The sequence below is a fragment of the Nasonia vitripennis genome (assembly GCF_009193385.2).
Source record: "Nasonia vitripennis strain AsymCx chromosome 1 unlocalized genomic scaffold, Nvit_psr_1.1 chr1_random0012, whole genome shotgun sequence".
NCBI classification, from domain to species: Eukaryota; Metazoa; Arthropoda; class Insecta; order Hymenoptera; family Pteromalidae; genus Nasonia; species Nasonia vitripennis.
The window spans coordinates 1,654,694-1,680,101 of record NW_022279600.1 but is presented as its reverse complement, the minus strand read 5'-3'; the positions used below and the strand labels follow the sequence as shown (position 1 = coordinate 1,680,101).

The 25,408-nt window shown below is 38.4% G+C and overlaps 2 protein-coding genes across 6 annotated transcripts in view; both read right to left on the bottom strand.

Moving 5' to 3' along the window:
* Nucleotides 1-25,408, bottom strand: part of LOC100117164 (protein DDI1 homolog 2) — a 361,675-nt gene that overhangs the window by 297,716 nt on the left and 38,551 nt on the right. The window contains exons 1-2 of one of the 5 annotated variants that reach the window (XM_031921525.1): nt 5,835-6,097; nt 5,327-5,545 (exon numbers count right to left, since the gene is read on the bottom strand). The exons of 2 other annotated variants lie outside the window; for them this stretch is intronic. The gene's annotated coding sequence lies outside the window, so the exon portion shown is untranslated. Of the gene's footprint in view, nt 1-5,326; nt 5,546-5,834; nt 6,103-25,408 lie in introns of those variants that run through there. 2 more of the 5 variants (XM_032601403.1, XM_032601405.1) reach the window with 2 other exon arrangements.
* Nucleotides 23,272-24,580, bottom strand: LOC107982126 (uncharacterized protein F54H12.2-like). Its single transcript, XM_016989605.1, has 2 exons — nt 23,665-24,580; nt 23,272-23,561 (listed from the first exon to the last, which is right to left on the bottom strand). Exons 1-2 carry the CDS (start codon nt 24,578-24,580, stop codon nt 23,272-23,274), a joined length of 1,206 nt encoding a protein of 401 aa, XP_016845094.1.

The following is a 25,408-nucleotide window of genomic DNA, read 5'->3' as shown; positions in this document are numbered from 1 at the left end:
CCCTCTTCCGTTATCACTTCGTTTTCCGTATTTCGGTATATACCTCTTATCATTCTTAGAAACCTTCCCTTTATCCCCCTTTTTTCTATTTTTTCCATCATTTTTTCCCTGTTTACCGTATCAAATGCTGTTCTAAAATCAACGAAGCCCACATATAATTTCTTTCCCTTTTCTTTTATCCTATTATTAATTAAACTATTTAGCACGAAAATGTGATCTCTAGTTCCTCTTTTCTTCCTAAAACCTGCCTGGCTCTCCTTTAACCCCTCGCTCTTTTCCAACCATCCCCTCAATCTCCTTGCCAAAATATTCGTTATAATCTTGTATCCTACATCTAAAAGTGAGACTCCCCTATAATTTTTAACAACCTCTTCCTCTCCCCTCTTGTGTATTGGAAAAATCCTAGCTTTCTCCCATCCCTCTACCATTTTTCCTTCGTTGAATATTCCATTTAGAATTTCTGTTAACTCCTCCATCCAACTTGGCGGTAACCCTTTTACGAACTCTATTAACAACCCGTCTTCTCATGCCGCTTTTTTACTCTTCATTTGACCCCATGCTATTTTGACCTCTCCTACGCTAATATCCTGATTTAACTCTTCTATCCCTTCCTCCTCTATACCCTCTCCCGCCTCTACTTCTCTATTCCCATCCTCATCTCCCTCTACCTCTTGATCTTCGGCCCCTAGCAGCTTTTTGAAATGTTCCACCCATTCCTCTTTTTTTATTCCTCCTCCCTTCTTTTTTCTCTTCCCTCTGAACTGGTCGAATGCCTCCCAAAATTCCTGCATCCCATTACTATTTTCTAACCTCTTCCATTTCCTAGTTTTTTCCTCCTCTTTTTTGTTTCCCTCAATATCTTGAGTTTGCTTTTTTCCTCTTTCATCATCTCTCTATCTTTATCCTCCCTAGTTTTAACCCACTTTTTTAATGCCCTCCATGCTTTTCTTTTCTGTTCAAATACTTCTATATCTTCCCCCTTTCCTATTTCTCCCCCTGATTTCTTGAAAGTTTTAATTCCTTACGCACATCCTTAATAGCTTCTAAGAGTCTCTCCCATCTACCTTGAATCCCTCCTACTTCTTTGTCAATCTCCGCCGTTTTTTTCTCCATTCTTTCTCTGTTTTCCCTCCCTCTATTTTCTACCCACCTCAGTTTTTTCTCTCTATTTTTATTATGCCTATCTCTCTCTAAATTTCCATTATCCTTCTTTACTCCCCTTAATATAATTTCTACCGGTAAATGGTCAGACTCTATTCTCTCTCTAACTATCACTTCTTCTATTACACTACCTTTCTCGTTTTCTCTTTCTACCACCAGGTCAAGCACTGAGTAACTTGTCCCTCCTATGAACGTTTGTTTCCCCTCCCAATCCCCCTTTGTACAGCCATTTTTTATTACGCATCCTACTTCTTCACAGAAGTTTACAAGCTTCTTCCCCTCCGCATTAACAACTTCATCTCTTGAGTTTCTACTTCTTTCTTTTTCCCCTTCTTTTCCTATCTGCCAGTCTCCTATTCTTGCATTAAAATCTCCTGTTATAATGATCTGTTCTCCTTTCTCTAACATTCCTTCTGTTATCTCTTTCAACTCTTTCAGAGCTGCATCTATTTCTCTATTTATGTACACTACTATCACATTTAGTTTTCGCTCTTCTTCTAAATCGATTCCTCTTATAATTATTCCATACCCCCAATCCTCCATGCTATCCGTTTTTATATTATTCTTAACTCCTGCTAACACTCCCCCCATTCCTCTCCCTTTCTTGTTCAGTCTTATAGCTGCTTTGACTTTCCACTTGTAGTTTTTCCCTTATCTATTAATCCAATCCCTCTCTCTATCTTTTTCTAGCCACGTTTCTTGCAACGCTAATATCTCAAATTTCTCTAGTTACTCTTTGGCCTCCCTCGCCTTACTAATTCCCGCTACATTCCATGACACTATTTTTATCCCCTCCTCCTTCTCTCCCTTATTTCCGAAATTTCCGAGACCCCCCTTCTCCTGTTTCTTCTATCCTACCCTTCTTCGCTTGCATCTCTCGCTCCATTCATACCAACACCCATTTACTTTTATTTTCTGATATCCTACCTGCGTTTCTAGCCCTCTTCCCCTTTTCTCTTCTGCAATCATTTTTAGCCAATTTTGTATCTCCTTTTCTCTTTCCGTTAGATCATCTTCTATCCACACATTCATCCCTTTTAACATGCCCCTCTTTCTCATCACTTCTATTTTATTTTCCATAGACTCTAACTCTACTACTAATCCACCCCCTATCGCTCTCACTTTCTTTATATAAATAGCCTCATCTAGTTTTTCTTTTATAATTCCCTTAATTTCCTCTTTTATTCTAACCCCTACCGTTCTTACTCCCCTAATAAATATGTTTTTCTTTCTGTTTTTTCTCTCTGCCAGTTCCTATTCTAATTCTCCTTCCCCTAACTTCTCTAGCATAACCTTCAAATAATCCCTTTTTATATTTCCTAGACCTCCTCCCTTATTATTATTATTATTATTATTCTCTTCCTCGCTGTTTTCAATATCTAACTCGCCCTCTTCCTTTTCGCGTGCTCCGTCCCCGCGCACCGACTCTTTTTCCTCATTATTATTATTGTTATTTTCGACATTCTGTTCTTTTCCCAATGTGTCCCTCCCATTTTCTAACAACTCTTCTATCACTAATTCAAGCTCATTCATTCTGTTTTTATCCATTATTCTTTCTTTTTTAACCAGCTCTATATCTCTTCTCAAATCCTCATTGATTATTATTCTCTCTAGCCTTACTTTTTCCCTCATCTCGTTCATCTCTTTCTCTAATAATCTTTTTCCCTATCTATCTTATTTTCTAGGTCCTTAATTATCTTACGTACTACCGCTAGTTCTTCCGTTATCGACTCTGCTCCCGTTCCCGTGGCATCCTCTGTTGATAACTTTCCCACATTTTCTTTCTTTTTGTCCCCTGCTGGTATCTCTGCCTCTGCCGGTACTGTCGTCTCCTTACCCTCCACTGTCGCCGTTGTTCCCGCTACCGTTGTCCCTGTTTCCGATGCCCCTGCTGTTTTTGTCCTTTCCGATGACTCCTCGACTACCTCGTCTTCTTCCTCATTCTTCTCCTTCCTCCCCCGGTTTCTTTCATCGTCCACTTTCCCTTCTTCGTGAATCTTGCCAGAATCGCCTTCTTTTCCGTTTACCGGTGAGTGCTCTATTCTTCTCCTCGTGCCGAATGCTACTTGATATCCGCAGTTGCCGTTTTCTAAGTAGCTTCTCATCTGCCCTGCCTGTTCTTTTGCTTTTTCTTCTTTCCTCGGCCTTCCTCTCGGTCATCTGATTTCTTCCTTCGTCTCTCCTATCTTACTTTCTGGGCTCTTTGTTTCTCCCGTATCCGACATTTTTGTGGCGTTCTTAACCTCTTCCTTCCTGACTTTTTTCTTTTCACTTTCCTAACACCAATCTTCTTTCTTTTTTCCGCCTTCACTTTCCCTCGCTTTTTAATTAATTCTCTCACTTTTCCTGACTAACTATCCTTCTTTAATCGTCTATTTCTTTTGCAAAATCGCCTTTTTAGCTGGAGCTTCTTAACTCGCGTCCTCTCTCAGCGAGCGCTCCCTAACCTCTATTTCAGAATAGACTATATTTTTTGTGTAAATTTTTATTTCGTCGTTCAATTTTTGTTTACTAATTATTGCACCTTTTTTTAATATTAATTCATGTGGTGGCAATCCATTAGGTGTTTATAAATCCAAAAACTCTATAAGTATCGTGTTTTTTGTCATCTGCGTCACTTTGGATTCGATCATCACTAAAGTATATATTATAGTATATATTCTTTCAACTATACTTTTATTTATTTTTAGTATATTAGAATTTAACGGTGACAATATCACTTTATTTTTTAATGCCGAATCATCAGGATCAATTTTATGTCCAAAAATTTGTGTCATAAAATCATTTTCACAAATAAATTGTTTTGGTATTTTTCTTATATTATTTTGTAATTTATATTGAGTCATATTTTTGTTTTCATCTATAGCAAGTAACCAATTTTTAAATTTATTATATGGATTTTGTAATTGTAGATTCTCACTTAATGATAGTCTTGAAAATTTTACCATAAAAAACTCTTTTTAACACATGTTTCAAAGATGTTTGTTCTGTTTCTATGCCGTACTATAGGCAGGGTTTGTCTAAAGTCAACAGATGTTACAATAACTTTTTCTGCAAAAGGAAGTGTCTTATATTTTTGTCGTCGAAAAATGTGTGAGATGCGATATCTCACGCAATTTTCGACCGATCAGGCTGATATTTTGGGAGCAGTCTCCTCTCGCACAAATCCAAAAACTGATTTTTCAAAATCCCGATTGTCTATGTTTTTTTTTTAATGCGGGCACAATTTGTTTTTGGCGTTTTTTTTTTTTTGAATAAAAATTTTGGTGTTACACGATTATCTCTGAAAAACTTTATTCAAGCAGGCTAAACATTTGTGTGCGAACTCCTCTCATAATAGTAAGGTGCAAAATTTATTTTGGGCTTAATCCTGCACAAATGCGCAGAATGTCGTCACCTCCAAAAATCGCTAAAACGGTTTTTTGCTTATTACCAAAGCAAATATATTTTGTAAATGCTTTGATGCAAAACAAAGCCTCAAAAACGATTTTTGATAGAAATAGTTTAATAACGATCTAGATGCGACGCGCCTACAGGCCCTAAGTTTTGTAGGGATATCTCCTTATTATTATGAGCTTATAGTTAAATTCTGAACATTATCTCGTACATGTATATAAATAAGACAACATAAACGTAATTGTATAAACTCGCAATAAGCGCATGAAATTTGACAACAGATAATTGATATTTTTTAAATTGAATCAGCACAATTTACTTCCAAAATTTGAGTATATTGTACTGAACTAGAAAACCTAAACTTAATAATAATGAAAATAACTCAGATTGAAGAAAGGCTCTGAGAAACCTGACATGTCCCTCTAAACTAAGGCTATACTCTAAACAATCAATTTTATAAATTATGCCCTACTACTAAATCAAATCTTGGCTGGACTAATTAATAAAAATCTTCTATTTTGTTCCATGTAATCCTCTTGAAAATATTATCCCTTGCTGCAACTGCTTACTATTATGTTTAATTTTTTCACCTAAAAAAAAGGATAAAATTAAAATCAAAAAATAACCTCTGCAATGTAAATAATATTCTAAGTGAAACCATTTATGCACTAAATGCATGGTTATACATACTTAGAAACACTGCATCTGCAAAAATAAAAATTATATTAATCACATGAAATGTATTTAAATTATATAGAACATATTGTACCTGAAAGTTACACACTAACAAAGATCCAGTGTTATCGATGATCAGGCATGAGACCAGTGCCCTTAATTATACCGCTCCCCTCCAGCCAGAGTCTTGATGAAGCTTTTTTCCAACTCTAAGATTCCGATACTTCAGATACCAACGTCAATAATATCTTCAGTTATACTCTGGTGCATGCAGTAGACTACGATGCTAATGAATGCAGCATTGCTCGTACACCTAGACACACAGGAAAATATATTACAAAGTTTTCTCACAAATAATTATTGATAGTCCACTGATCTTTTAGAATAACAACGTCAAAAAATGTTTTTCAGTCACATAGTTTATATCTACAAACAGAAAACTAGCAATATATTAATAATCACTGTTAAGGTACCCTTAAGCAAGAAAAGATATCTATTTAAAAAACTGATAACATGCACACTGCATTTCAAATTAAAACTTATTAATGATATGTTATTAATTAAACATACAGTACAAGTCATTGTAATATTTTGAATATTACCATGTCTGATAGTATAAACCTATCTCGAGAGCCATATTAAAGTGGTTAAAGTATCCAATAACATCATTCAATAATCCCAGCAAGCATGAATCCAGCTCCAAGATCATCTAGACGTGGTTCAAGCAGCCAGGAACGCCAACCAGGACAGCAGGAAGTTTAAATATAGCTCGAGGATTGTCTCCGGGTGGTTAGATCAGCCAGGAACACCAAGTAGCATGACCAGATAACATATGGATTATATGGTACGACAAAACTGTTATCTGCAATCCTATGTTTTAAAAACGTAATTTTATTATTATTTTTTCATCGTCGGTAAGAAACCATCAGGATGTTTTATCTTTATTCATACTAACACAATTTTTATTTTGTGATCCACAGGGACCGCGTATCATATTATTTTTTACTATATTGTATAATCTTGGATATTCATTTTCATTTGGTATTTCAGCACTTATGATAACATCAATTTGATCAGTATCTCGAAATTTATCATTGCTATGACCATAATAACATACTTTTTTGTAATTCTATTACGTAAACATAACTTTTAACTTTACCAAAAATATTACTTTTTAGTAGTTCGGTTTTTAAAATTTTAACTTTTTTATGGAAGACTTGAGATTAAATCAGGGCGATCTATTGTGCTTTCATACAATAATAATTTCTTTTGAATTTCCTTCCAATTTGGATTACATGTTATTGTTATAAAAATATCTGGTTTCCCGTCTTTCAATCCAATTCAATTTTTCAATCCGACAATTTAATTAAACCATTTCAAAAACGTTCTACAAAAATTAATTATCATCGAAGATACATCTAATATTTAACAGTATATTTAATAATGACACATCGAATTATTGAATATCATTTTAATCAATATGTAAATCGCGAGCGAAGCGAGCGTTCTTTTCTAGTTGTAAATTATCAGCAAAGAGCATGCAAGACGATTTACAATGATTCAGCGCCGATATAATACCATTGATGAAAATGAGAAACACTGTAGGTCCAGGCGTAGAGCCCTGAAGTACACCTCAGGTGTTAGGCATGAAACTAGATATTGTACCATCTAGATCTATAACCGCTTTGGAGCGTCCAGTAAGGTAGGAATGAAACCAGATAATGGACTCCTTGGAGAATTTTAAGTCTTTCATTTTTGCGAGAAAATAGGCATGATTTATGGATTCAAATGCCCTCTTAAAGTCAAATAGAAGCAAAAATGTGACTAGGCCTCATTCAGCTCCACGACGAACATCATCAGTAACTTTTAATAGCGCAGTTTCGATACTGTAACAACTCCTAAAACTATATTGTAGAGGGGAAGTAAGCGAATTTGATTCAAGGAAGTCGATGACTAGCCTAGTAATTATAAAATCAAATAGCTTGGCAAAGTGGCAGTTTTGCAATTGGTCTAGTCTCCGTGGTAGAAGTTGGAGTAGCTACTTTGTTAAGGGGCACAATCAGAGACATTTTCCATATGTCGGAATATCTGCATCTGGTAATCGAGAGGTTAAATAAGCTTGTCAGAAACGGCACAATTGACGCCCAAGAATCCCTAAAATAATCAAGAGAAAGCGCATCACAACTACGACTATTTGCTTTAGGGAGACAGGACAATATAGTCTGATGAACCTCAATACGACTGATTGGGCTAAAGCTGAATAATGATTGACTTGCATCAGGCATGTCCGCAAGAATATCGTTTAACGTGGCATCATAGCATGCAGGATGCGAACAGGTCACTGACGAATATACTTGATATATAATAATACTTGATCAAACGATCGGCTTTAGAGAATAGGTGTCATGGAGATTTGAGATTACGTCTGACAATTCTAAATTTCCGTAGCAAGGTCCAAGTTTTGGAGCTATCGTTACAATTTTGAGAAATGTATGAATCCCCGGCCATATCTGTCTCACGTTTAAGATGATTGTCAAATGATTTATACCTCTTGTTGTAATATAGTAAGTATTATAATCTTGATTATCAGTACCAAAATGGTACACGTCGCGCCATCTATTGGTCAACTGCGATTTTGTACATTGAGACGAGCTCACGCGAGAGCTGACGAACCGCGCATGTCTCGCGCTATACTCTAATCGCCTATTACGTATTATATCATATTCCGTGTGTAGAGCAGACTATGCTGTACTCTACAATACACTCTCTCTCTTGCCTGTAAGACTCCGATGTGAGCAGACGTGCCGCCGACTAGGCTCTCAAGCCTTTTACAATATACTTAACAATAAATTAACCTCAAGTTGTTGTTTATTGATCCAACCTTTTTCATCATGGTAGCAGAGCGTGGTTGGTATTTATATTTTATCCCGCATGTCTACTCATATGAGTGACATGAGAGATATGTAGTGTAAAACTAAGTGAGGTTAGAAGAAAAGCCACGTGGAAAGTAGTTAACGGTTATTGTTAAAAAAAAGTAAATCGCACAGTGAAAAATTGAACAGTGAAATTAAAGAAGAAAATATCTGGAGAAATTATATGCATGTGAAGCATTGATATTCGAATTTTTGCATAGAAACGTCTGTCGATAGAAGAAGATTTTCAAGTGAAAATTAACCGGTCAAAAAGGGTTAAAGAAGAAAAATATAAGCTCAGTGACGTAGATAAAGTCGTCAGCTACTCAACAATTAAAAGAATTTTAAAAACTAATCAAGATTTAAGTGCGATGCAAGAAGATTAAAGTCGGCGAGTGAAACACGTGGTGAAGTGCTATTTCAGAGCACGTGCAAATTAGAGGTTAAGCACATGTACTTGTGGCTTAAGCCTAAAGTAAAACAAGAAGACGGATTAGAAGCCAAAAATATTGAATTAAAAGAAGAATCAAGAAATCAAATTAGAAAAATATTTTTAAAAGCACTCAAGAAGATTATTAAATTGAAAAATCAAGTATACGAGAGCATTAGTGCAAAAGAAAAAGAAATGGCTAAGCAAGCGAAAATCGAAGACATTATGATACCAGTGTTTGATGGTGCAAATTATTCCAGTTGGAAAATTAGATTAATGATCCTGTTAGAGTATAAAGAGTGCAACGAACCAGCAATAAATGAAATGCCTGATAAATATAAAGGCAAAGAAGATGATTGGAAAAAGATTGATTTAAAAGCTCGCACTATGATAATTAGTGCTATCTCAGACAAACAATTAGAATACATCGGTGAATGTAAAACAGCTCTCGCGATGATAACAAAATTCGATAAAATGTATTTAACACAATCAACAGCTTTGCAAATTATATGCAGAGGAAAAATCGAAGAAATCAAATTAAATAATTATAATTCAGTGGAAGAATTTTTTGTAGAATTCGAAAAAGTAACTAATGAATTCAAATCAGCTGGTGGGAAATTAGAAGAAGTCGAAAAATTGAGATATCTACTTAGAGCTTTACCACCAAGCTATAGTTACATTGGGGATTTTATAGATGTTATCCCAGAAGACCAAAGAACAGTAGACTATGTAAAGTCGAAAATAAAAGAGAAAAATATGACTAATGCTGAGTCAGATAATAAAAGTAATGCCAGTACCTTTGCGGTACAAACCAAAGGCAAATGTTTTAACTGTGGAAAATTTGGCCACTTCATAAACGAGTGTACGAGACCACATCAGCAGAGCAACCGAGGACGAGGTGCTCAATATAGTCAAGGTCAACGAGGTCACCAACGAGGAAATCAACGAGGCTACAACAGAGGGTTCAACAGAGGCTTCAACCGAGGCAACTACCGAGACAATCAGCGAGGCAGAGGTCAAGGTCAACCCAAAGCTAAATCTTCAGGCGAACAACAGGGCGACTACTCATCCGAAGCATGGCTGACCCAGGTCTGCAACCCAGAGGTAAACCAGATAACTGCGTTAGAAAATAGTAGCGAAAGTTTAGGTCAAATTAATTGGTTACTAGATAGTGGCTGCACAGACCACATTGTAAATAATGATAAATATTTTGATAAATTCGTATATTTAAAAAATCCTATAGAAGTAAAATTACCTGATGGTAAAAGTTTGAAAGCTACTAAAATTGGAACTGTAAAATTACTTTTTAAAAATTATTACAATCAAAAACAAGTAGACGTAAAAAATGTTTATTATGTTCAAGGCATTAGACAAAACATACTGAGTTTCTCTAAAGTCACAGAAAATTATACAGTAGTAGCAAAAAATGATGATGCCAAAATTTACAATAAAAATAGAGAATTAATAGCAGTCGCAAACAAAAAGGATAATCTATATTTTATGAAAAGCTATGTAATTGAAAAGGAAAATAAGCAAATGTTTGTAAATTCATTAAAATTAACTGATAAAGAGAAATGGCATAGAGCATTAGGTCATGTTAACTTTCAATATTTGAACAAATTAGTGAAAAATAAATTAGTAAAAGGATTGCCAGAAAAAATAGAAAATGTCGAAATGAAATGTGGAAATTGTATAGAGAGTAAAATGGCAAATGTACCGTTCGAAAATAATAGATCAAAAACTACGGAAATTTTAGAATTAATTCACACAGATTTAAATGGTCCACATAACACAATCGGTTATGGGGGAGAAAAATATTTTGTAACTTTCATTGATGATTATAGTAAGTGTACTAGAATTTTCTGCATTAAAAATAAATCAGAGACTGCCAGTTGTTTAAAAGAATTTGTTAGTTTAGTAGAAAATAAATTTAGTAAGCGAGTTAAGAAATTACGTTGTGATAATGGCAAAGAATATTTAAATAAGGAAATTTATGATTTTATAAAATCAAAAGGAATTGAACTATTGCCATGCCCACCGTACGTCCATGAATTAAATGGAGTAGCGGAAAGATATAATAGATCCGCAATGGATATGGGCAGATGTTTAATGCGTGAAGCAAAAATTCATAGGCGATATTGGCCTGAAATTATGAAAACAGTAGCTTATCTAAAAAATCGCACAATTGCAAATACAGCCAAAAATAAAACGCCATACGAAATATTTTTTGGTAAAAAACCAAATGTTGATCATTTAAAAATTTATGGCAGTCGAGTCTTTGTACGAGTACCAGAAGCGCTGCGAAAAAGCAAATGGGACGATAAAGCCAAATTAGGTGTACTAGTAGGTTATGTAGAAAATGGCTATAAAGTTCTCGTCAATGGTAGAGTTATTCATGCTAGACATGTACAAGTAGTCGAAGAAAATACAGAAATTATTTGCTTAGAAAAACTTGATGATGAAAAAGATAGAGATTTGGAAAATAGCGAATCTGAAAATGTAGAAAACAAACTAAACTCTTTTACCCATACTTCGACTCTCGAGTCAAGTAGGGGTAATGAAATAAATTTCGAAAATCGTATAGATAATTATGAAAGTAGAGAAAATGAATTAAATTCTGATATTGCTGAAAATGATAATTCAAGTTTAAAAGTACAAAGAAAATCTAATAGAAAGAAAAGTCCTGTAAATAGATACGGAAATCCTGTAACTCATTTTATATATGTAAATCATATTGATGCAAATGTACCAAATACATTCGAGGAGGCGTTAAACTCAAATGAATATAAACAATGGAAAATTGCGATGGATTCCGAAATCAATAGTCTTATGAAAAATAAAACTTGGCAAATTGTTGAAAGGCCAAAAGACAAAAAAGTCATTGATGTGAAATGGGTCTACAAAAAGAAAAACAATAATATGTATAAAGCGAGATTAGTTGTAAGAGGATTTCAACAAAAGGAATACTTAGATAATGTTTATTCACCCGTAGGAAAAATGCAAACTTTGAAAATTTTATTGTCATACAGTTGTAAAAACAATTTATTTATAGAACAAATGGATGTAGAGACAGCTTTCTTAAACGGTGATGTAAAAACCGAGGTGTATATAAATGAACCAAAAGGTTACGAAACAGGTGACAATAAAGTTTGCAAACTGCAAAAGGCATTATACGGACTGCGAGAAAGTCCTAGAGCTTGGTACGATTGTTTTAATAAATTTATCGAAAGCTTAAATTTTGTGAGAAGTAACTACGATTACTGTCTATACGTAAATAATACGAACAAAGATTCAATATATATTTTAGTTTTTGTTGATGATCTCCTAATTTGTTGCAAAGATAAAAATAAAATAGATAAAGTTAAATCTAGTCTAATGCAAAGATTTGTGATGAAAGATTTAGGCAAAATAAGCCAATATATAGGTATTGATATAAATTATAGCAATGATAGACAAAAAATGACTTTAAGTCAAACAAAATACATTGAATCTTTAGCCACTAAATATAATTTAGAAAAAGCCAAATTATATGATACTCCAATGGAGTCAAATTTAAAACTAGATCAAGCTAGTGAAATTGATGAAAATATAAAATATAGAAACTTGATAGGAGAATTATTATACATTAGTACAGGCACAAGGCCAGATATTGCGTATAGCGTAAATTATTTAAGTCGATACCAAAGTTGCTACGACCAAACACATTATAAATATGCGTTGAGAATCCTAAAATATCTGTATAAAACTAAAGATCTAAAATTGACATATTGTGATAACTTGAAAAACGAAATATTAGATTGTATGGTAGATTCTGATTATGCAGGTGATAATGTAGATAGAAAATCTACAACAGGCTTTGTAATAAGACTTTATGGTAATGTAATTTTCTGGAAAACTCATAAACAAAGCACTGTAACCAAATGTTCAACTTTCGCAGAATATACTGCTATGTCAGAAGCAGTAACAGAAATATTGTTTGTAAAAAATTTATTAAGCGAAATGTTCAATGTAGAATTCGATAAACCAATTAATGTGTATGAGGATAACTCAGGTGCAATTGCGATTGCAAAATATGGTAACTTCACTAAAAACTCGAAGCACATTGAAGTGCAATATCATTATATTAATGAGAATTATGAAAATGGCATAATTGATATTATAAAAATAGACTCTCAATTCAATTTAGCAGATATGTTAACGAAAAGTCTAAATAAAACAAAGTTTATAGAAAATAGAAAAGCGCTAAGATTAATTTAAAATGTAATAGAAAAATGTATCGAAAATGAAAAGTTAATGCTAAAGATCAAGATTATAAACTTAAGGAGGCGTGTTGTAATATAGTAAGTATTATAATCTTGATTATCAGTACCAAAATGGTACACGTCGCGCCATCTATTGGTCAACTGCGATTTTGTACATTGAGACGAGCTCACGCGAGAGCTGACGAACCGCGCATGTCTCGCGCTATACTCTAATCGCCTATTACGTATTATATCATATTCCGTGTGTAGAGCAGACTATGCTGTACTCTACAATACACTCTCTCTCTTGCCTGTAAGACTCCGATGTGAGCAGACGTGCCGCCGACTAGGCTCTCAAGCCTTTTACAATATACTTAACAATAAATTAACCTCAAGTTGTTGTTTATTGATCCAACCTTTTTCATCACCTCTGATAGATCGGATCATGTTTATTGAATTTTACACGTTTATAGAGGCGATCACGTTCTTTGAACTTATCCTTGAGTGCTTTAGTAAACCAAGGTAATGGTCGAGAATGCATCTTCCGTGTGGTGAAAGGCGCCATGTTATTGATGCACTATTGATATCAGTCATGACGGGTAATTGTGATTAAAGCTGTAATGAGAGAGATTCAGAAAATTGTGCTGGAGAGAATTTTCTGAAATCGCGCGATGTGGATACATTTACTTTCATGATCGGCGCATGTAATGCGTAAGTAATAATAAGATAATCATGGCCATATATAAACGGTGATTAAGACTTTCTATATGATCTCAGTTTGAATTCAGAATCAATAAGAATTACATCTATCCACGTATCTGAGTACTCCAGATGATGAGTTGCACCAAACGGAACTATATAACAGGCATGCTCATAGACAAGTCTTTTCAAATGAAGACCATAGTAATCTTCAGTTAAAAGGTTGGAATTGAGGTCATCTGCCAGAACTACATTATCATAAAGGTGTAGAATAGATTGCAATGAAGTGAAAAATTTACTCAATACTGGACATCGATAAATGGTATCTATAAGAAGTTTTTGAGTACAATTTATACTAACTAGGAGGTATTCAGTCTCGTATATGTGTCCGATTTGAGGGGCTTCGATAACCGAGAAAGCAAGGTCTTCCTTAATGTAACAAGTAGCGACACCTCCATTTACATACCCGATGGATGTAATATTTGAATTTAAGCGCTTATTGGGTACTTCCAGCCCGCAATCATTGCGTACTAGATTGTAGCCATCAACGTAAAACAGGGTAGACTCGTGCGCGGGCGTAAGCAGGATTCCGAAATTGTGAAGATATATACGTTATTAGACGCAAGAAATACTTCAATTTTGGTTAGATGCTTTTTAATAGAGCTGACATTAATGTGTGCAATGCGCAATCCTGAGCAAGATTGAAAAGAACGTGATTGTACATTTATATGACCACTAGACTGATCGCTGAGTTGATCAAGTGGTGGTTTTTGTGTGCACGAGTCTACAAAAATCGGTTAAGATAGACGCTCGAGGTCATTTTTGGTAACAAGATTGATAATTTCCGAACGTTCATTCTTACGCACCATGACTATATCGTCACGGACCCATACAAATTTGCAGAGAACGGCCGAAAACTGTAAAATACAAAGTCAAAGGGACAAAGTCAATATGCGGTCAGCCGTCGGTACGGCAGTATCCTTTTACACCTATATACGCAATGATATAGATATGCGTGCTGTCAGTCACAAACAATTTTGTGAAAGTGGAATTCAAAGCGTGAAGGTAGCTTAAACAAAATAAATTAGCACCAACACAGCCTGCGAGCGCTATATAAAAGGCTATAGTACTCGAAAAAATTAAAGAAAAAATAATCCGACACTAGTGGTCGGACAACCTAATCTACAAAATCACTTAGAAACTACGCACGCGGCTTTCACACTAAACACCAAACTAACGCCACTGTCCTGAAAAATTCGCACTATTAATATGCATTGTACCATACGACTAAACTAAATTTTAACTAAATAATTAACACAACTACAAATTCCACGCCCACAAGCTGTATGTAAACAGCATATAATTTTGCACGAAGTCTTATTCAACGCCAAACTACAGCACGCATTCTTGAAGCACAGCCAGGGTCGCTGGACGATGCTGAGGCAAGACGAGCACCAGGTAGTCAGAGCAGGAATATCGCTGTCCGATCCAGGAAAGTCAAATCGAAAAGCCAGAGTGAAGCGAAGATGGCTGCGGGGGGTCTTCACTCTCTGATGCCTTGCAGATAGGATAGTTCGATGAAGATTTCTTAGCGAGCGTGAAACCCCGGCCAATAAGAATTAGCACAGTCCGAAGCTTAGAGAACCCGAAGCTACATAAAGGCAAAAAGAATCCAAGTAAAAGCGAGAGCGATCAAAGAGAGAGAGAGAGAGAGAGAGAGAGAGAGAGAGAGAGAGAGAGAGATATTTATATGTTTTTATTGTTGTACATTATGTTGTACATATTTAAATATAGCAAAAATACAGATAACATTAACAATTGTTGTGTAAGAAGTGATAGTGTGAAGAGTAAATGGAATGATGTGAAATGAGATGGATGGGTGTGTATGTTTGTGTCATGTTTGCGTGTTATCTAATTTAAAGAAAAATGATTTAGCTGTTTGTTTAAAGTGTGATATGGATAGTGTGTTACGAAGGTGAGATGGCTATTCCAGAGGCAGGAAGCACTGATGAAAAACGAGTTCCTCAGCGTCTCCGTTCTGAAGGACGGGATGTCCAGGGGGGTCACCTCACCCCTTACAGGCCTGAGCGCGACGTGGAAATCAAAATAGGCTAATAGGTAGATAGGTACGGAGGTGTTGAACATTTTCCTTAGAAAACAGGCCATGAAGTATTTCCTACGTCCGGCGGTGGTAAGCCATTGCAACTCACGCCTATAAGGGGAGATGTGCTCATCCTTCCTTACACCGTAGATATAATGGATCCCCGTGTTGACAAGAGGGAGGGAGAGGGAGAGAGACAACAGAGAGAGAGAGAGAGAGAGAGAGAGAGAGAGAGAGAGAGAGAGAGAGAGAGAGAGAGAGAGAGAGAGAGAGAGAGAGATTGCACTTAAGATTTTGGGAAAAAGTAGGTATTTTATGTGTTTTGGCTAAGTTCATTGCACAGCTTTTAAACCTCTATGGATATCATGGTTTTAATTTTTTTTTTTTTTTTAATTTGTTGATTCCTCATATCTCTAAAACAATGTAGTCAAATGCTACAAAATATCATTTGGTTATTCGCCATAAAAAAGCTACCTGCTGCTAAAATTTTAAACGATTTCATTGAGCGGTTTTCTAGTAAAAAGTTAAAATGTAAAAATCGTTTTCTCGAAAATTGCGCGAGCGACCTATCTAATGAATAGCCTGTTGTTTTGGTGTTATTTTTAACCCATCTTTCGTTATTGGTTTAATAATGAACGATTTTTACGTTATGTTTCTGTTTCTGGCTCCCCCTCATTTTGGGTTATTAGCTCTTCATCATTCGGCCTCCCTCTCATTTTGGCTTGCCTTCATTATACGTGAATACAAAGCTGCCAAGAATTTGTTGTTATATGTTGTTGATACGGTTGCTATGCATTATGTTATAGGTAACCACTGCGAGTTTAAACATACTAGACTTGGCGCAGTGCGCTGCGCACACTGTAGTAGACTATTAATTCATTTACTTATTAAATGAAATATAAATGCTTGATTGGTATTTTTAATATTTGTTTTCTATCACGGAAATATATCAAACTTTACAATATATAATTCATTTTGCGCTAATATAAATTTTAAAATTGCCGCGGTTTCGTCGCCAACTTTCTTTTAAAATTTTAAGGTTATGTCTCAACTCAGTTCGTGTCAACGTTCACATCATGTTTCTTTTTGTAACAGTAATAATATTTACAATATAGAATATTATAAATACTCAAATTATAATTTGATATGTATTACAGTATTATATTACATTTTTAATATTAGAATCAATTTTAGAAATCAAAAACAAATCAAAAAAATTCTAACGATACTTTTAATGCATGCGCACTACATGAGCCAATCATATTGACGCATTCCTGGCTTCATTTAATCCGGTCATAACTTTTTTATATAGGGAATAGATTTTCGAATATCGAATACGATTAAAATTAGAACTGCAGTAGAAATATTTTCAACTTATAAATTACTACCAATTTTAAAATTGGGGGTTGGCGAGCAAAGCGAGTTTAATTAAAAAATTAATAATTTTGAACAGAAATTTGGGAGTGAGGAAATGTGACAGGAAATGACGAACTCAGAGTATGTGAACTGAACTTAGATTTATTCGAACTTTCGTTTCGTCGAGGGTCGGTAGCTTAGAGTGCGTGCGACTCGTGTCGTGTCTCTAGCGTAACTGATTTCTGTCCTGAGACATGGGGTGTGGAAGATTTCGTCAGCTCCGCCTCCTGTACCGATCAACCGATCGGATCGCCAGGGACGGAGCGTGCGCAGCCCGGGCAGCGCGTCAGCGGCGGGGTCGGCTGGCCCAAATGGCCCGCTGTTTGCAGTTTTATTGCGCCGGCAATCCCCCAGCGTCGGCGCGCATCCACGGCTCTAGCAGTTTATAGTTATGCTGCGCCAGGAAAAACCCGGGCGCAATCTAGCGTAGGTCGCAGGTATCGAGATGCGGGCGGCTACAATAAAACGTTCGAGCGCGGCTCGAACGCTTTATTGTCTCCCTGACGCGGAAAATGAATCCGATGAGTGCTAATCCGGGTCGAGCTGTTCGAGGCACGGTCGCCTGGGTCTGCGTGTGCGCGGACGCGCGTGTGTGTGTGTGCGTATCTGTGCGTATGTGTCGAGTGTGCTGGCAAAAGCGTGTGGCGCGGCTGCCACAGAACAATAAAAATCGTAATAAAAAGATTTAGAAATTATACAATTAAAAACGAAAATTAAAATTAGGGGGCTGGCGAGCAGGGGGTACCCCCCCCCCAGTTCTTCTTTAATAAAAAAATAGAGGGGTCTGCAAACTTTTGGACAATGAACCATCCAAAACTTATATATTAAATTATGTTTCAAAAACCGCCTCATACATTAACAGGCAGATATACTGTATATTAAAATAATATTTTATTTATTGGACCTATAAATTTAGTTGAAGCTACGAATTGACAGCGGTTTTTTTTATTTTATCAACTAAAAAACATTCATGCTCTATAGATTGCCTACAAAACAACTGGTGATGCAAAGCGGGTTACAGGAGCAGCAGACGAGCAGTCCGATGGCTGATCAGCTGATAATGTGACCTACTTTTCATCAATCTCATCTTAACAAGTTTTTCTAACCTTCAACCTGACTCCTGTAGTGTTGCTGTTCTGCTAAGGATTTGAAATTCAAAGAAGAGATACTGTCTAATGTGAGTAAAACATTGAATATAAAATTTATTCAATTTGATATCCAATTTGTTCTATTTTATTATCTTGTTGCACATTTTTTTTTGATAACATGTATTTTATTTGTCAAAAACAAAGTATATACTTATCAGAAAAAATACACTAAACGTAGATATTTTGTGCTTGTATTATAAAAAAAAATATTATAAAAAAAATATATATACATACATATCATACAAAATCACTGACCAAAGTTTATGATATTTTACTACATAAATAAGTGTTTTTAGTCACTTGCCACGGCTTTCTAAAAGATCCGGACCGTCTTCTTTACTCTATCCGGGCTTAAAATTGTCACGGGGCAACTGGGCTTTAGCGCGACAGTCGCGAAGATGCTGTCGCGTCAACGGGAGGATTACTCAATTCTTGATTCCGCATAGCTATCTCTCGTTGATACTGGAGTCAGCGACGGACGTTAGCCGTCGGTGCAATGCCAACTCCGTTCAATGCAGCCAGGTTACATCCATACACAACTGCGCCGTGTGCGAAGCTCTGTAGCCATGCCGCGATGTAGCCGGCTTTGCTCTACCGGGTTCATCAAAAGGACGTTACAAGGTCGCGGAGTAACAAGCCATGCATCTGTATTCTGTAATGATATGCTGTATTCTCTTCTGATGATATTACAAGTATCGCGTAGCGCGAGAGGACGCTTTCGTATTCGCGGCTCAAGCTGAAGACGAGAGGACGACTCGGTGGCAGCAAGTCTCGGCTTCGGTGTTTGCAGTTAGTACGATAATCAAATAATCGCGCAGTCGTTTTGTTGTTGAGTTACAGTGTCCGCGCGCGCGTCGATAACTCGGCCTCTGCGTGTCTGCCGGTCGCTGACGGGGTTGATGCTAGCTGACTAAGAGGCATCCCTCCTGGACGATGCGGTGATACTGCTGGAGTACCCTGGTGCTCTCGGTGGTGTTGGCGCGGGGTTGCTTCGTCCAGCGAATGCTCTCTGGGTGTTTGGGGGCTCGCGTCACGCCGTGTAGCTAACCGCGGGTATTTTTACCACTATGTTGCGACGCGGCGAGCGCGTAAATACGAATTCGCGTCCGCTCATCACAAAATGTACCAGTAGTATATAGGCTGGCATGGAGAGACTGGGCGTGGCCTAGAGTGACGTCACCAGTCCCGTGGCTGGCGCCAGTTGTTTATGTAAACAGAAGCCCATGTTTATATCAACAATAGCTGATAAGGTTAATAAACATGATTTACGACCGCTACTGTCATAAACAAAAAGTCTGTCATCTATGGGTGACTTTTATTTGTTTATTAATAAATAATTATAAATAATTTTTAAACAAAAGCTATATCACGCATACGATGCCAGCCCTCCCCCTTTTACCCCAAAGCAGACCCGAGCGTGAATCTCTCTCTCTCTCTCTCTCTCTCTCTCTCTCTTTCGCTGTCTACTCCATACCGGCCCCGAGCTCGAACGCACGTGCGCGACTCTCGTTATACCTGCCCGTAGCCCCTTCTCCTTTTACACTATAGTAGCCCCGAGCTCTGACGCGGTGGCTCTCTCTCTCTCTCTCTCTCTCTCTCTCTCTCTCTCTCTCTCTCTCTCTCTTTCGCTGTCTACTCCATACCGGCCCCGAGCTCGAACGCACGTGCGCGACTCTCGTTATACCTGCCCGTAGCCCCTTCTCCTTTTACACTATAGTAGCCCCGAGCTCTCACACACTTTCTCTCTCACTCTCTCTCTCTCTCTCTCTCTCTCTCTCACACACTTTCTCTCTCACTCTCTCTCTCTCTCTCTCTCTCTCTCTCTCTCTCTCTCTCTCTCTCTTTCTCTCTCTCTCTCTCTCTCTCTCTCTCTCTCTCTCTCTCTCTCTCTCTCTCTCTCTCTCTCTCTCTCTCTCTCTCTCTCTCTCTCTCTCTCTCTCTCTCTCTCTCTCTCTCTCTCTCTCTCTCTTTCGCTGTCTACTCCATACCGGCCCCGAGCTCGAACGCACGTGCGCGACTCTCGTTATACCTGCCCGTAGCCCCTTCTCCTTTTACACTATAGTAGCCCCGAGCTCTGACGCGGTGGCTCTCTCTCTCTCTCTCTCACACTTTCTCTCTCTCTCTCTCTCTCTCTCTCTCTCTCTCTCTCTCTCTCTCTCTCTCTCGCTCTCTACTCCATACCGGCCCCGAGCTCGAACGCACGTACGCGACTCTCGCTATACCAGCCCGTAGCCCCCCTCTCCTTTTACACTATAGTAGCCCCTGAGCTCTGGCACGGTGGCTCCCGCCGCTGCTGTACCGGACCCGCTTCTCTCTCTCTCTCTCTCCCATTTCTACGCCATACTCGCGCACGTCCTCCAAAGCCGCCGTCTACCTGCTCTCGAGTATACCTGCTGTTTGGCTTTTATTGCCCTAGCGCCGACTCTGATCCTTTCTGCGCTGTAATAATATGTAACATGTATGATTTTCTACTACACGGTGCCGCAAAGCCTACTCTAAATTTCAGCTTTGGGGTTTATTGATGGGATTTGTACACATTAAAATAGAGAAATTTTTGTTTGATACAATCTTACATTTATTTAATAAAACAGCAAAAATTGAATACATGATATATTTATGCGCGCGCGCGTGTGTGTGTGTGTGTGCGCGCGCGTAGAACAATAAAGCATATTTACAGCTTAGAAACTAACGATAGGAGATGAATAAAAAAAGTTATGGCGTAAACATCACATCGTACACATCTTTTGCGATTCTGGCTAAGCCAAACGCATAAATTTCTGTTAAAATACATCTAAAACGTCGACGCTTACAGTGGCAAAATTTAAGTTTGTCTTACCAATTTCGTCGATTTTATATTTATGAAGGGCGTAATATTGTTTGAACGAGTTTTTTTTGAACGAGTACATTTTTCAGAATTTCACGACATAGTTCAGCCTCTTCTCTTTTCAAAGCGGCTTTTATATAATCTCAAATTGAGTCCACGCCGCGATTAACTAATTCCGAAAGCTCCTCGAGCTGTTTAAAACGCAAATCGATGCACTCTTTTACCTGTATTAAGCCAGCGAACGTTTGTTGATGCATAATTACACTAGACGGACTCTCGTACTTTTTCTGCTTCTTGCACGCAGGTTGTGTAGGTGGGTGCTGTTGTGTTTCCTCGTCATTGCCGCCGCCGACACTGCTGATGAACTGCTGACCGTTGTGGGTTGTCATTTCTGCTGTAGGTGCTGATGTTGGTGTTGGCCTCTCGTCGATGCCGATCGCCCTTGCTTCGAAGCTGTTTGTGAATATGACATCGTGATTTGGAAGGAGGATCTTGCTAGGATTTCCAAAATCCTGGTAGAACGTGAAGGAGTGAATCAGATATGCACCCATAGCCTCCATCTGATCTTTGATCACTTCCCAGTTGTGTGTGTCGAGTGTCACATACTTGGCTGGCGATCCATTGGCACAAATTTTTAACACTGCTCTGTAGTAACCGCCGTAATACTCCAGGCCTATGGTTGCACGCTTGCAGTTTGATTTGTTGAGCGCGTACGTCGTCGAGTACAACAAGTTGCAGGTGATCGGCTTATTTTTCCAAGACTCGGCACTAGGTTGCAAAGATTTTTTACACACGAGGTCTAATTGACGAGAGTGTTCGTACGACTGATGGCTTGCGACTGCGCCACGACTCCTTTATAAAGAATGGGACGACAAAGAGCGAGCGTCAACGAGTCGCAGTTCTTTCTAGAAACGTCCGTTACAGTATTTACATACCATAGTGAAACGAGAAACGTTTGATATCGATAGAAGTTGTTTTGTTTAACGCAACCGTCACACCTAGTACGTTTGTATAAACTGCTCAGATAACAAACATCCGGTCTTGGCTGTGCAGATCTGATTACAGTAACCCCGTCCTGTAGAACTCGTGCGTGGGAATGCGTTGACTCGATGATGGCGATAACACATTGTTTTATTTTGCATTCTTCTCATGAGCCTTCGATAAAACTTATCGGCTAATGCGTCATTCCTGACATAGTCTGATGAAAAAAAAACGTAGATATTTTCGCAGAGAAATGCCACTACACATATGATACAGAAACATAATGCAGTGTCGAGATTCGTTACAATAGCTGTCGGTGTGGATAGCAATTTCGGAACGTGATTAGCAGCGTAAACTCCTATTGAATCAGCTTTTAATCATCTAATAGCTGTGATTATTTGACGCGAATTCATGTTGATGGTACATCTACGTACTCTTCTTCTACCGCACCGTCTTTTTTCTCGTCAGCTGCTTTTTCAATTCCGTCCACAACGTCGCTAGCACGAAATCTTTCGGGATAGTGATATCTCTCCATCTGCAGCCGATCGTAATCTAATATAGCTTGGTACATTACTTGGCTATTTATGTCGTACGGGTCGCTTCGATGAGGACTGGCAACGATTGAGTGTATCCACCTTCTGATTTGTTAGGCTCGATGCAGTGCGCAAAAATTTTTCTTGTTCTCGAATTTCTTGATACCGTGGCTGGTGCACAGCAAGACGTTAGGTAATTGCATAGAGAGTTTGTCAAACGAAGGCGCACTAAAATCTTCTAAATTGATGATTCTTCGAGCCACTACTTTTTCCAAAAACTTGGCTTTTACCTGGCTACGCACGTATATACGGCGCGCGTCTTTCACCAAGTTGCACAGATTACGACGCAGATTCTTGAAGGAGATATCTCCGTCGTGCCACTCTAAACCGTGTACATCGAGAGTGCAGTAGTAATTCGTCTGCTGCATATCCGCGGATAATTCGGTAAAACTGCACGGCGCGCGAATGATGCAATGACCAACTATACGGCTCTGGAGAGATAAAACTCCTACTTCTTTATAAGTAAATAAATTTTTTATTTATATCCCGAAAGCCTTAAATATCGATCTCGTAGTTCGTCGTGATGAGGATGATGCTGTTGTTGCTCGAGTACGTTAGGTGCTGGCTGTTTCGAAAGGGAGACAACTGCAGACTGTCAGCGCGCACGACTTACGTAGCGCCAATCAAAAAAATTTTTTTTTGAGGCGCTGCGATCGAGTGTGCGTGCTCATCAAGCGCTAAAATCCGTTACGATTTAGCGACTACAGTCGATTTCCAGAACGTTGTCGTACTCTGCGTAAACGATAAAGTTGATAGCAGTGAGAAGAGCCGTCTCAAATCTCACTTCTATACGTATGCTACCCGAGTGCACGAGATTCCAATGTGTGGCAAAGTGTGCCGATAAATCAGAAGTGAGATCGAAGGCCGTCAAAAAATTGCCTTTGTAATAGTTGTAGCGATTGATGCCAAAACCTTCGTTGAGAAAATGCACGCCTGTGCCCTTGTAAAGTGTTTGAAAACCGTCAATGTAGAATTTGTCGAGACCTGTGAAACGTGTCTGCAAAGGTTTGCTTGGAATTTGTACGCAGTCGGCGTAGAGAGAAAAATAATTTATAGAGGTGTTGAAAATTAAAAGGGTTTGACGCGCGGTTGCCGTTGAATGCTTTGTTTTCCACAAAGCCCAAGATTATTCTCTTCGGCAGCTGACCGTGTATAACGTTGTCGATCGAATCGCCGAATATTCCCAAGTGAAGAGTAAACGACTTAACTTCGACTCTCGTTATGGGATATTTAGACGTGGTTTTCGATAACGCTTGTGCATGAGCTAGTAAAACTCCAGGACTGATTTTTACTCTGCGAACTATGAGTGTAGCTTCTTTGATGCTGAGTTTGAAGTTTTCATCGGCTGTCGCGTCCATCAGACAAAAAGCTTCCTTACTCCTCACTAGACGTACGCGCATTTCTACGCCATTAATCAGCATTTTATCCTGATTAAAGAGGTCGTCATGTAGATGTCCAATCATGTCAAAGTATCGTCGATTCTGTGTAAAATATTTGCGATTTTCCAGCCCTTTGTTCACGATCATAGGTGCTGTGGCAGTGCTCACCGCATTAGCTGGCGAATCGAAACCGCTGCTCGTGTCGTCGTACCACAGACTCGCTGTAAGATGTGACTCTTTAGTAGTCGGAGCGTAGTTGAGAAGCGTCTCGATGTACGCTCTGGAAACAATTTTCTGATTGAAAAAAACGTCAATCTGATTGAACATTGAATGCATGAAATTGTTGATCGGTCCGACTTTAAGGTCTTCGGTCGTTGCGGTAGCCTCGTCAGCGGATACGATTTTAGTTTGAACATGAAGCATAGTCTGAGCCAGATCAAAGTAATGCTCGCTAACTGCGGGCACGACAAATTCCAATGGTGCGTCGACATCGTCGCTAAGAGACGACACAGGCTTATAATGCAGAAATCTGCTGCGTTCAATGGACGTTTGGGTGGCTGGAAGCGTGAAAAGATCCATCTCGCTGGACATGCATTTCGTTGAGTGAGAATGTAAAAACGCCATTTTTACCCCAAACTAAATACGCCTAGGACCAAAAATATCCGTAACACTTCTCAAACTCTCGAACGTTTTGCATGCGCGAAAACATATCTTCGGACACGATAATCATTTTTCTCGCACGATCCATTTTAGTCTTCCGCTGTTGCTGACTTTGAATTAAATAACTTCGATACAAGAGCCCCGATAATAGGTGCGAGTAGAAGTGGCAAAAAAGCACCACCGTGCTGTACGAGCACTCGTTTCTTTTTCTTCCAATCGCTGACAGATTTCTTATTCATCGCAACTTCCTCAGCGGTCTCATCCCGAGTCGCAAAGCCCTCGAAAACCTCGGCTCTCGTAGGACTAAACTCGGGAGCTGGCTCGTAGCGGAACGAGAGCAGAATCATCGCAGCCTCTATCGTTTGCGCGCTACCTCTCAGTGGTGCTGGAACGCCCGCTCTGTAGACAGCCTGCTCGGAGACGCCAGGCTGATCATCGCCATGATCACTGTCCTCAATCTCGCTCTCAGCGATCCTGCTCCTCCTCCTCCTCCTCCTCCTCGGATGAAGTGGCTCGCTGCGGTGACGGAGGTGACGACACAACAAACAGCGTTGCGTCGCTGTCGCTCTCCTCAGCGTCCTCCTGCAGGGTAATTCGAGCTACAAGAAGAAAAAAAATAAAGTACTATTATTTTTTTTTTAAACTGATTGTAGGGAACACTGTATACACTTACCATGTTCCTCTATGATATACCTCAGACAGTACACATCGCGTGCACCGCGTTCCACCAAGAAACTGCCGATGATTTTTATCACAACACTAGAATGTTTAAAGTATCTCAGATAAAAATCA

Excerpts from the sequence above, each read along its gene's own strand:
- LOC107982126 (XM_016989605.1), bottom strand. The coding sequence starts at position 24,580 with ATGGCGTTTTTACATTCTCACTCAACGAAATGCATGTCCAGCGAGATG. Across the intron at positions 23,562-23,664 it reads CAAAGCATTCAACGGCAACC|GTCTCGACAAATTCTACATT; the intron begins GCGCGTCAAACC and ends CACGTTTCACAG.